The following is a 13,177-nucleotide window of genomic DNA, read 5'->3' as shown; positions in this document are numbered from 1 at the left end:
ATTTCACAACGCGTATACAATATAGTATTATGCATTGCAGAGTAAAAATATTCTTGTTGTTACTGTTAAGAAAGAGAAAAAAGTTTATTTCTTGATAATAATAAATTATAGAATAATAATTATAGAGAGATACAATAATATGTATATATATATATATATTGTTTTATAAAGTAATTAATTGATTATCGAACTGAAGCACCATTCCTTGTTAGGAACAATTGTAAACTACGGCGAATATATTAACACAGGACAAAAGCAGTTCCTCGTAATTCTCTTCTTCCTAACCTAATATTCCTGACCGCTTAATTCGACGGATGAATGCTTTAGAGAGAAAATTATAGAGTTGTACAGCATCGAGAAATGTTGTAAGCCCTCGTAAATTCAATATTAAATTCGTACAATTTAGTAACATCCAATCTAAACTATAGTTTATTGTACAGTTCTCGTCAATTTCCATTTCTGAAGATTTTTATCTTAACTTAAATGAAAGGTGAATGAAAGAGAGAGAGAGAGAGAGAGAGAATATATCTCAACAATATTTAATCAATATCTCATTATTTCATGTATTTCCTCTTAAAGAAATCTTTCAGTATAAAGAAAGTTTTAAAATTAAATATTCGAGGTGACGATACGATCGACGGAAACTTGGGACGATTTTTCGAGATAAACGAAGTTTGCTGGTTGTTTGACGCAGGCCTACATGGTGTTCCGTAGCGGGGGCAAAGAGGACTCGAAACACTCCGGGGCCACTGGAAAATTTCTAGGGAAAGGTGGCCGCCCACCGGGTACCAGCAATCAGACAAACTCGATATCCCTTCAGCAAGGAAACTTCACGGATGAAAGTGATGGAGCGACGGTAAGAGCATCTTTATCCACCGTTCTATTAGATCTATATCCATTTTTAGAATAGATCTTCTTTCCTTGTCCGAGTATCACTCCGAATGAAACAAATTTTTCTTCTCTGATTAATCAGAGGTCTGATCTTATTCGTGTTCTTAATACATTAAGGGTTGTTACTATATCGAACACATTTGGAAGATGGATTCTAGAGATCGAGGTGATTACGAAAGTTAGGTTAGAAAAATGTTAGATCGAGACTTATTTATTAATTAAATAAGCGATTTAAATTTGTTTATTAGAAACAAAGTGATTAGAATTTAATAAATAATAAATAATAGAAGGAACTTGATTACAGTAATTTTTCAATCTTTCATATTGTTGGGAGATACGTTTTAGTACCTTCACTGACTGAAGGTGTGCCACACTGATGAATACATTGGAAACACGCAATTGGTCAATTTGAACACGAACGGACTGAAGTTTTCTACTTTGAAATGTACTTCTTTTAAATTCACATTGTGAATTTGAAATGAAAAAGAACTAAAGTAGTTTAAAGTATAAAAGAAAATATTATTGAATATAATAAATTTAATCAAATTCTGAAAATATTCATTTAAGTAAATGAATATAGATATGATAGAGGAAAATAAGGTTAGGTTAATATTGATTATATTATCTATTAACCATCTAAATTAGCTTTAATCCTGTGTGTTACAATTGTGGAACTATATAAATATTACTTACTATATAAAAAAGCTTTATCTTTTCGTGAGTCAAGATTCTAGTCGATTGAATGTGAAATATGGAACTGTGAAATAGGGACACACGTGTGCTGCTTTACAATCGGTGAACGATTGAGGAGCAGGTAGAGGGCAGCAGTATGCGATTTAAATTCCCATAGCGAATTCGAGCCACCGTCAAAATATGTCTTTAATGGCACGTTCGCGTGATCTGTGTATGTACGTACGTATATATGTATCTTTGGATATCGGTTGCTCTTTTTCTCTTTTTTTTTTTTTTCGCCTTTTCTCTAGCTCCTGTTCCAGATAAATTCTCGTTGGATTTTCGTGACTGGATGAACTATAATGATACAAGAGCAGATAAGAGAATGAAACTTTGGAATGAAGCAACGAAAGAATAGATTACGTTGAAACAGTTTTAACTTTTTTGATGATAATTTTCCAAGTTATAAATAAATTTTATTTTCATTTAATATATTGTTATATATTGACTCACCTCATAATTATTAGATACTTAGTAAATTTTATCCTGGATAAAATTTTGATACGTTAGTACATTATTGACAAGAGGAGCACGACGAATGAATTCGAAATTACATTATCGATCAATACATTCTAATTTTACGTTGAAACGTGTCAGAATACGTATTGACAACGAATATTTTCCTAATATTATATATTCGTCAAACAGTTGATAATGGGAGCCTAACATTTCCAATCTGAATCGTTATTATACGATTCGTAAACCTTTAATTCTGCTCATAATCAAGTAAAATTCTCCAATCTCTGAATCTGCCATTCTGATCGAAATATTTCGATAAATTTTCATAGATTTCAATTTCCTGTTTATAAAATTAGAACAACTCGAAATCAATAATGGCACATAGATCGCTGTTAAAAATAATTATTTTAATTTTACGGGTTTTATAAATGGTAACCTTTCAAGAAATCCGCTTAACAAGCAGATTCTTCTAACGAAGTTTTCAAGAGACATTTAAGAAGGCTATGAAAGTTGTACTGGTAAACCTAATATCTTCTATAAGCTTATTAAAAGACTGAATTCAGGGCAGGTTGTTTTGTCTTATAACGCTGATATCATCGTTGGAAATTATGTGAAACTAAACGAAAACTTCTACGACTCCTAAAACTTGGAAGATTAATTTTTTTTATTGATCGTCATTTCGTGAAGAATTGATCAATATACAATATTATTATTATATTTAAAATCGGATAATTCATGTATAAAAAATCATCTTACGATTTATATTTTTCTTATATTAAACTATAGATCGAATTTTGAATATGATGTAAATACTGAATACTATAATTAGTAAATTTTATTAGGTCTAATCCTTGAAAGTATTTTATGAGTACCAAGATTTCGAGAACTCAAATTGTTTTTTGAATGCAACGAAATTTGGAACGAATGTGCATTAATTACCATAGAAGAAAAAAATTTCTTCATTTGATTAAATGTACTAAGTGATATACGTTTAAAAGTATGCGAAACTTCGAAAATTTCGTAAATTCAAATTATTTTTTACAAACAATTTATTTAACAAAGTTTTGAAATCTTATAAAATCTTAAATACTTAAGCATGATGAGATATTTTCGAAAACAATTCAATTTGAGTGTCCATCGAATATTTGAAATTTTTAGATTCTTATTAAAAATAAAAAATAAATAATTCATTCAAGCAAATGAATTCGAAAGTTAACTTAAAAAACGATTAAACCTAAAAATATTATTAGATACCTAGAAATTTTTGGATTTTCTCATGCCTATGTTAAATACGACGATGAGTTAGAACAATTTACACGACCGAATAAATATTCATCGAAACTCAAAATATGAAAATCTCGAAATCTTGAAAAATCCAATACCAATGAAAAGAATCCAATTTCAACCCAATCTCCCCTCTCCAAAAAAAAAGAAATTCCCAACTCAATACGTATACCACCATTTACGAACCAGGATAGAATTCATATTAAATTCGAACATAACCTATATCACTCCGTAAGGAGTAAGGAATATTGAATTTAAAATTCCTCGAGAGCATCGTCCTATATATATAAATAACAATTACCATGGAAATAGAAATAGAAATCGCTGATTTCAAAGATTTTTCTTTCTTTTTCTTCTCATTTCTCTTTCTTAACCTCGAATTGTTGGACCGCTATTGCTGGCCTACATAAAAAGGCGACGCGTGAAAAAGGCTGCCTTTTCGACGAGTAAATGTCATTGGTGGGGAGCGAGGGAGAAAAAATTGGCAAGACACCGTGGCAAAAAGTCAAGTGAATTCCGTCGACTTGAAAGCCACGGTTGGTGGTCGCTTTGACATTCGAGCACTGATTATAACCTGCTGTTTGACACGATCGTTTCGATGGAGTGATGGCTCCGGTGGATGTAATTTCTGAAGCTCGTTTCACGGCTTGGATCACAGCGTCGGGCGTGATATCAGGTTTCTCGGTTGCAAAGATCCGTGGAGAGAAAGGAATTTTTTTTTCTTTTTCTTTTTTTACTTAACCATGGAAGACGAAAAAGTGCTCTTGAAAAAGACTTTCTGGCTCGTCATCTTCCGCAAGGTTTCTCTTTTCTGAAATAAAAGCTCTTCTAGAAATAAAATTCTCCGCTCCTTTGTTCTTATGATATTTCTAACTCATATAAAAGATTTTTTCTTATTTATTAATTTTTTAGTAATCATTATAAAAATATATATATATATATATTCTTGAATTTTTTAATTTCAATAGTTAATTGGAAAAATTATTATTCCAATTTTTTATTAATCAAAAAAAAATTTTCTCCAACACAAAAGAATTTTTATTTCTCAACTTAAAAAAAAGAAAAAGAAATTATTAATTTCTTTCTTTAAAATAATACAAAGAATATTTCAATTGACAGTTTCACTATGAAGATATATTACTATTCATATTATTTAATATTTTTATATTTTTATATTGAAAATATTCTCATTCTTGAAAAAGAATGGAATGCAAAAGATTTCTGATAAACATCACACCTTTATTTGTTTGCATACCTTATTGAATGTTTTATTATTTTCCTTCCTGGCCAAAGATATAGCAGAGTAAAGGCCTATTGAGCCAGCTACCACTTGATCTTCCATTAATTGCGCCTCCCCTTTCATAGGACCGACTAATATGCTGTTATCGAACTCTACAGGTCGGATGCTCCTCCTCTCAATCCTTAGTATACACGATATTAAATCCCTGCCTTTAGACAGTCATCACGCTCCTTATATCTATCTCCTATATAAGCTTTTCAAATTATGGTGAGCAAACACGAATAAAATAAAATTTTTTTTGTATTTTTTATAAATATAAATGATAAATAAACTGATAATAAAATAATAAAGAAAAAATAATTCGAAAATAATAAAATCACTTTTGTTATTTTTATAAAATATTAAACAAATATTCACACATCGTGGATATATTATAGATCCTTTGTGATATTTCGTTTATTTATATCTCTACTCATCTTTCGATTTACAATGTTTTTTAAGAGTATAATATGAAGAGAGCTTTTTTAAAGAAAATTTTCGACAAAATTTTAAATTATCATATATTTTATTTCCTACAAGTCATCACCTGCAGGTAAAAATTTATTTAAGATTAATCGCGTTTAGCTGTACTGGAAGGCTCCCATATATCGGCATTCTATGCAGGCAAATACCGATTAATAGGCGTTGAACCGTCGAGATCCATTGTGTGAAAAGCCGATTAATAGCCCACCATGCCGCGTTAATTATGATATAGACATCGGAAAATCAGATTTACCAATGATGCAGCTAAACTGGGAATAATGTCTCCTCTTCCTAAAACATCCAAACAAAAATTCAATAGAATTGTAAAATTCTAAAATTCTTGATTTGAACATTGATCGATAATTAAAACGAGAAGATATTTCTTATTTTCTCTTATCTCTCGTTTGATCCATTCTCACGTTTCTTTTTTTTTTTTCTTTCTTTCTTTTCTGGAATGTTTCAGGAAGAATTCCGTCGATTCATCAATCAATTAGAAGTTTTGAAAGAAAAGAATGTTCTGCTCGGTAATCACCATTTGGTGAACAAACTCGCAGCGATGCAGGAAGCCGCGAATCGAGCCGAAACGCAGGTATCCACGATTCAGGCGATTTCCTCCAGTATGAGACTGAACGATCTTAATGGATCTACGACAATCGCCGAAACGGATGTTGGGGGTTCCTTGAAAGGCGACAGAAAAGGTAATAATTTATTACAAACGTAATTTTAATTTTCACGACAAAAAAAATTATTATTATATAAATCATGAACCGAACGAATCGAACCTAACCTCAAAATCTCACTGAACCATATATTATAATATATATATTATAATATATACTCAAATCACTCATCAATTCTCTATGCACCAATTAAATTTTCACAAATTTTCCTTTCACAAAGAAGCAATCGCGTCACTCGATGTTTTTCCCTTCAATTAACGAAAATCTTCAAGCGAATCACACACATGACGTATGGATGAACGAACGTATGTCTAGGTGGGGAAGTGAAAGGGGAGAAGAAATGCGAGGCCTGCGTGGAAAAGAATGGAATTAGAGGCGTGGATCAAGGCTCGTCCAAAGAAAGAGAGGCCCTCGTTTCCGTCGAGATGAAGAAACCAATGAGAACCAACGACGTTGCTGTCTCAACTTCTGGTAGGCCCGCCACGGAGGATATCGGAACGGAGACGAAACACGAGGAGAAAAAAAGCGAGGTTAGGGAACGAGACAAAAGCAAGAGTAAATCCGGCCATGCGAGGACGCATGCTATAGTCATCAATCTAGACGATAAAAGCAGATTCTCTGAAGAAGTCACCGTATAAAAGATTGGATTATTGTTATTTCTGTGAATCGTGAACTCAGTGAAAGTCTTTTTCTCTTCAGTTATTTTTAAATATAAAGAAATTTGAAATCGAATGACTCGAACGAAAATTGAAAATTTTGTTTTAAAGTGTAAGTGCGTAAAGCTAGAGAATTTTCGTGCTGACGTGTTCGTGTTTCATTTCGATCTCGTTTCGATCGTATTTTCTTTTATTGCTGTTTTTATAAAAATATATTTTGTTGATTAAAAGTTGAAGTGGAAATGAGATTTAATTCGATGGAAGTAATTGCAGTGAGATATCGATACGAGAAAAATTTTCTAGGATTTAATTTTTTTCATTTTCACGTTATAACTTTTTCTTTTTCTTAGCTCTTTATTTTGAAAAAGATAATTTCCTTCATAAGTTTTAATCTAAAAATATCGTGATAGAATGTTTCATTTCTTTTTATTAAATTTGATTCTGATATTGCATTAATATTCCATGAAGAACATTTATCTTTTCTTTCGTTTAATTTTTTAACGATAAAAAATTAGATAAAAAATACAAATTTCAAGTAGACTCTTCAATTTTGTTGAGCTGCATTTATATCACAGGCAATTTTTGATTGAATAACCGAATCACTTCATTCGCTTAGTGTCCAATTAAATTGAAATTCTTCAACTCGAATTATTGATCGATCTGATTTTTCAAAAAGTTATCTAATACGAACGTGACTTTGTATTAATTAAAACAGAAAAAAATATAATTCTATTTAATAATTTATTTTTTCAATTAAAATAAACAACATTAAATTGAAATTTTCTTTGTTTAAAATTCATAAAAAGAAAGAAAATAATTAAATTTTTTTTTCTTTTCTTTCCCAAACTAACTTTTCCATTTTAAATTTAAAATTTTCTCTTGAATTAAACAAAAGTTTTAACCTCTATTTCGTACGACATTGAAACAAGTTTAACAAACGTGCGAACTTTGTAAATACGTATAAGTTAACGAACTGTGTGTGAGCATGAATATTTTAACGAACGTTTTAATTATTTAGTGCGTTAAAAGAAAATTGTGACGTGGATGACAAGCGACGTGAAAAAAAAAAGGAAAGTGAAAAAACTATGTGTTTCATCAGTAAATTGAACTTTACCTCGAACGAAATAAAAAAGTCAGAAAGAAAGAACGTGGAGATAAATTCTAATAAATTTGAGTCGATTATATGCAAAAGCAATCGCCTTTCCTTCGAAGCTTGCAGCGAGGGAATACTCGAGAGAAAATAGAACTGGAATGAGAATTATTTAGGAGATCTCTTGCTAGACACGATTTTATTTTCATTTTTTAAAGAAAAATGCGAGGAGTAATCAGTTTTCGAAAACGTGGAATCGTAAATATGTTTGTTGGACGTTTGCCGTGCGAAAGTTTTTGATTTTTTCGGATTTAATTCACGAAAAAACAATGAGATGTTTCCAAAAATAGTGAAGAGAATACTGTGAAAGAATATATGTGTTGGAACGAAAAAATTTTCGAGAATTCTTTCATTTCTTTCTGTTATCGATAAGTTGGATAAAATTTAATTTTGGAAATTTTAAAATAATCGAGTTATTTTTGAAAATTACTTATAAAAAGATATCATTCTTTGATCTTTTGATCTTTTAATATATTATCAACGTCACGTTGTTAAAGATTTTATTTGCAATCGTCGTCATTATATTTTTTTCGAAATAGTTTAGGTTAGTTTTGATCAAGTTTATAATTATAGATAATTAATGGCCAGATTAAGACTAAAAATAGTTCAATTAAATTGGCTAACAGTTAAATGAGTTTTTAATTTGATTTTAAAGTTTGATTTTAAAATTAACATAAATTAATTTGATGTTAAACAAAAATATGTTTAATTTCTTCATAGCTGAGTTTGGATTAGCTTGGATTAATAACTTTTTAATAAATCTAATCTAACCTAATTTAAACTGTTTTTGTTAACAACTTTTTTAATAAACCAATATATAAAACTTTCACAATAATATTTACAATCAGTGATGATCTTGACAAGTAAAAAATTATAGAGATCGGAAAATGTTATCTTTGTAAATATTTATCCAAAATTACCTTTTATACTATTCGTTTATTTTAATTATCATTAGAATATGAAAGATGATGAATTACACAATGAATGAAATAATATACTTAACCAATAGATATGTCGTTAAATTTTTTCGGACAAAACAGCTTAAATCTAATTTTATTTGATCGATGAATATTTCTATTTACTTTTTACGAAGAAAATTTTCTGTATTCCATCTTTGAGTCAATTTTATGATGATTTTCGAGACCGTGTTTATTTATTTATTTTATCGAACACACATGGAATTTTATTTGGGATACGCTGAGAAATTCCGGCATGAAAGTGATGAATCGAACCTCGCGAACAAGCTTTCTACAAATATCGTTATAGCCGCTTATCCGAAGTCTTCTGCCGTAAGAATTAAGTCGATTTGTAAATAAAATTGCTAATATACAAAAAGAATTAATTACGAAAAACACACGGAACCGTTCCAAATATGATCGCATACGTATATAATTATAATGTAAAATCGACGAAAAGTTTGAAAGCAATCGATACATTTAATATTTCTCAATAAATTTTACATTTTTCTTTGTAAAACTTGCAATAAATAACCGTAAATAAATTAAGCAATACCGAAAATTTAAGAAATTAAAATTTTATGAAATAATCTTTTATTTATTTATCATATAAGATAAATATTCAACCAAATATCATTATCCGTATGTTATTTCTTTTATCGAGCGAAATACGTTATTTTATACAAATTTGTATAAAAATTTAGAAGGAGATACATTTACAAAAAAATTCATTTCCAAGCTTTTCGTCGATTTCGTTCGGTGGATCACGATCAAAACACCACGAGTTGTGAATCGAGGAAACTGATCCACCTGCGTTCTGTTTCTCTTTCTCTTCTCATATCAAGCCGAACGATTGTAAATACGTTTGTAAATAAATACGCGCCAAAAACGAGTTTGCCACTAGATTAAATCGCGATCGATTTTCATTGTTACGAGATCGCGAGATTTAGCTAATTATCGAAATCGTTAAATTGTAATCACGTGATAAAAATGAAAATTTTTAAGGCGAAAAAAGATAGCATAGAAAAAAGATAACGAGGTTAGGAGGAGAATTATCGATCCGAGTTCAACTGTTCGTGGAAATATTTTCTTGTTCTTCGAGTTCTGTTATTTCGATGAAAAGATAAACTCTGGACAATAGTATGTTTCGAATAAATTACTTTCTATCTAGGGACTTTTTTCGCGCATTATTTTTCGCCATAACTGGATTTCACCTGAAAATTAAAATTTAATTTTAGCAAAGCGATACGTGAATTATTTTACGTGAAATGAATAAAATTCTTGTTGTTTAATTATTTGTGTTTATTTTTCCAAAGAAATAGATTCCTTCGACGATTGGATAGAATTGTTGTCCCTTAATTATTTATATATCAATTTATCGATATATAAAAATATTTATATGATTAGTTATTGAATTAAAAATATATTAATTTTTCAAATATCTTTAATATTTCGTTTAACGTCTTGTTTAATTATCATTATACAAAAGAGTATAATTCTATAAAAAAGATTAATAAAAATTTAATAATAATAAAATGGAACAAATTCTAATAACATGTTATCCTAACAATTTCAAATGGCAATTTGGTTTATGAATTATATCTGGTTTGATACCACGTAATGAAACTCTGATCCTCTTCACGATAACAGTAATTTAATTGATTTCCTATCTTCCAAAATCGAAGCATTAATTTGTTCGAGTCGTATCGATTAAACGTCACTTCGATATGCGAAGCTTCATCAGTGAAATTTCCTTTGAAACCATCCGTGCTATATCCTATATAGTTTCGTTATCTCGTCAGGATATTGCTTCTCTGACTCGCCATTGTAGTTCCCGCCGTTTCTCGAAACTCAATACGTCCGTTTCGCTTCATTTTACGTGCTCTCATCTCGTTTAATCGAAAAGAAATTTGCTTGAAATTTTCTTCCCCCAATTCGTTGAACGTGAAATAGATCTATAAATTTAAAAAAAAAAATTATTATATACTTTACTTATTATTTATATTTATATACTTTTACTTATTATTATATACTTAGTGATGTTTTATAGTGATCCCTAGATTAATTTTTACCAGATAGCGCTTAATATTTCCTTGTCAATATAAATATTTCTTTATCGATAACAACTCTTCTTATTATTATTTTTTAATCCTTACTTCGATCTATCATGCAAATATAAATCTTTTTCTCAATTGTTCGTCAATTATTATTTCACTCGAAAAAAGATAAGATTGTGATAATTCGAATAATACTAATGATTTCTTCGTTTAGTTGGATTTAAATTAAGTTGTAAACTGTTACTCGGATCGGTAAACTCTATTTGGGGTGACGATTAATCGCCACGATGATTAAACTAATCGCGACAAGGGTCTAGGCACTTTTCCGGGTTGCACGTGCTGTCTGCGCCGCGAGACGATGATTGATCACCGCCACGATAGTTGGTTATCGGGCCAATCGTCGATCACAATCGTCAGGCGACTTCGACACGGCCGTTCATCGACGCCACTCTGACACGAGACTCTACTTATCACGTAAACCTTTTAATTATGCATATCGGTCCATGACATCGATCCTTTTGGGAGATGAAAACCCTTAATAGAGATTATATAAATCGAACGAATTTTGAGGTTAAAATTCGAGTAATCAATAGATAAAGAAATGATTATTTCGATCAAGTATATATTTTGTAGATGTTTATTATATTTGTATTCTGAAGAAAATTATAATCGTAATTCGAAAGAAAAATTTTTGAGAAGTGGAAAATTTTTATCTGGAATAAGATTCAGTTTCAATGAAAAATATTGAGATTTAAATTGACGAGGTGAGTTCGATCGAAGAGTCACAAAAATACCCAAGTCTTAATTCTTTCAATTTGTCCCAACAAATTCTTTTTCGTGAGATCGAATCTCTCAGTTGTTTTTTCTCCCAAAGGATGTGAAAGGATCATGTAATTCCTATGATAAGAAACACCGTAGATATAATCGAATATCAGCAATATCGCTTTCTTGATTAAATCAACGCGACATTGTACTAAACGAGTTGTTTGGACAAGAAAAAAAAAAAAAGAACATAACCTCTGTACATAATTAAATGTCAAGTGGAGGAGGAAATCTGCGTTGTGTCATAACCTTTCCCTTTTTCTTTGTAATATATATTTTTACGTTTAATATTGGAAATTTATTGTGTATTATATATTTTTTATAATTTTCTTTTTTTTATCTTCGAATGATGAAGATTCCTATTTCACACAATAATTGATCCATGACCACTGAATCATGTATATAATAGATAAATAGATTAAGTTTGATTCATGGTTTTGTAATGATATATTTTAATAATAGAGAAAATTCATAAACCTATAAAAATTCTATTCACATTTGAATTAGTTTTATTTTATTTTTAACCAGATTATGCTTGGATTAAATTAGGATTATATTCGAATAATTTTCGAAGGAAGTATATCTAAATTAAATCCGCGTTAAATTTAAGTTATATACATCATTTTATGAAATTAAATAATTCGATTTGTGTTTAATTTGAATCAAATTTAAGTTAGATTTGGATCATATGTAGAATTTCTTTTGATTAAGTAACATTCGATAGTGCACACTTACATTATAAACATGTTCTAAATACAGACTCGAATTAGAATTACATTAATAAATACAGATTAAACCGCGATTAAATTTAAATTAAATTCCAATCATCTTTTCCAGATCCAAATCCAGATTCAGAAATTGACACAATCCTAACTTATCCTACATTAATCATAATGTAATTCGTTTAATTATTCTTGTTACTTAAAATACTCAATATATATATATGTATATATATGTACATCGAGTAAAACGAAAATCGATGAAGAAATTCTTATTACAATAATAATTGTACAAACTTTCTCAAAGTAATTATAGTATTCATTAAAGTCAGTAAAGCTTAAGCACGTCGTGGAAAGGTCTTAATGATATCGAACGTTATAGAAGTTCAACGATTTCGTCCCACTTTCACGGAGGAGGAGGGAGAGGAGGAGGAGGACCATAAATTATAAATTATTAAACAACTTTTAAAACGCCTCCAACGTTTTCGAAATTGTTTAAATTTTATTCCAATCGCCTTCCAGCCACCAAGCCTTTATTATTAATATCACTCTGCAATTCCGCCATTCCAACCTTTTTTTTTTTTTCCGTTCTTAAGTTTCCTTTCCTTTCCACCCTTCTCGGAGTTAAGATCCCGCTTAATCCCTCGGATCCGTCTCGATTCTTTTGCGAACAAAGGGAAAGCGACGGTTGAAAGAAAAAAGAAAAAGAAAAAGAAAAAAGCATTCGTATCCCGTCCATCTGCGAAGGAATTCCATCGTTATCGCGCTTTTTACTCGCAGTTGTATCAAACCTGTTTCCCGCCTCGCGACAGTTTCCAAAGTTTTTCGAGTCCTTCCATTCGAGAAACGCTTTCGAAGTGAAAGAAACGCGCTCGAAGAACGAATTTATCCACTCGGCAATCATTATCGTACGTAATTTCGAGAACAACGCTTTTTTATTTTCCAATATCCTCTTACAAAAATTGATTGTCATTTTATAAAACGTTTCTCTGTAAATGTGTTTTTCGAT

At 30.1% G+C, this 13,177-nt stretch overlaps 1 protein-coding gene and 1 long non-coding RNA gene across 2 annotated transcripts in view; one reads left to right on the top strand and one right to left on the bottom strand.

The window, feature by feature from the left end:
• Nucleotides 1-6,763, top strand: part of LOC102677960 (probable G-protein coupled receptor CG31760) — a 203,585-nt gene extending 196,822 nt beyond the window's left edge. The window contains exons 11-13 of the mRNA XM_006610269.2: nt 695-856; nt 5,592-5,826; nt 6,124-6,763. Coding sequence (XP_006610332.1) covers nt 695-856; nt 5,592-5,826; nt 6,124-6,446 — 720 coding nt within the window. The 3' untranslated portion in view covers nt 6,447-6,763. The remainder of the gene's footprint in view (nt 1-694; nt 857-5,591; nt 5,827-6,123) is intronic.
• LOC116184871 lies at nt 4,086-6,127 on the bottom strand. Its single transcript, XR_004149518.1, has 4 exons — nt 5,916-6,127; nt 5,548-5,806; nt 4,622-5,419; nt 4,086-4,177 (listed from the first exon to the last, which is right to left on the bottom strand). It is a non-coding gene; the product is annotated as an uncharacterized LOC116184871 (long non-coding RNA).
• Nucleotides 6,764-13,177: the final 6,414 nt, after the last annotated feature.

The sequence above is a fragment of the Apis dorsata genome, unplaced genomic scaffold, assembly GCF_000469605.1.
Source record: "Apis dorsata unplaced genomic scaffold, Apis dorsata 1.3 scaffold_73, whole genome shotgun sequence".
Classification (NCBI taxonomy): Eukaryota; Metazoa; Arthropoda; class Insecta; order Hymenoptera; family Apidae; genus Apis; species Apis dorsata.
This window is presented reverse-complemented; position numbering and strand designations above follow the sequence as displayed.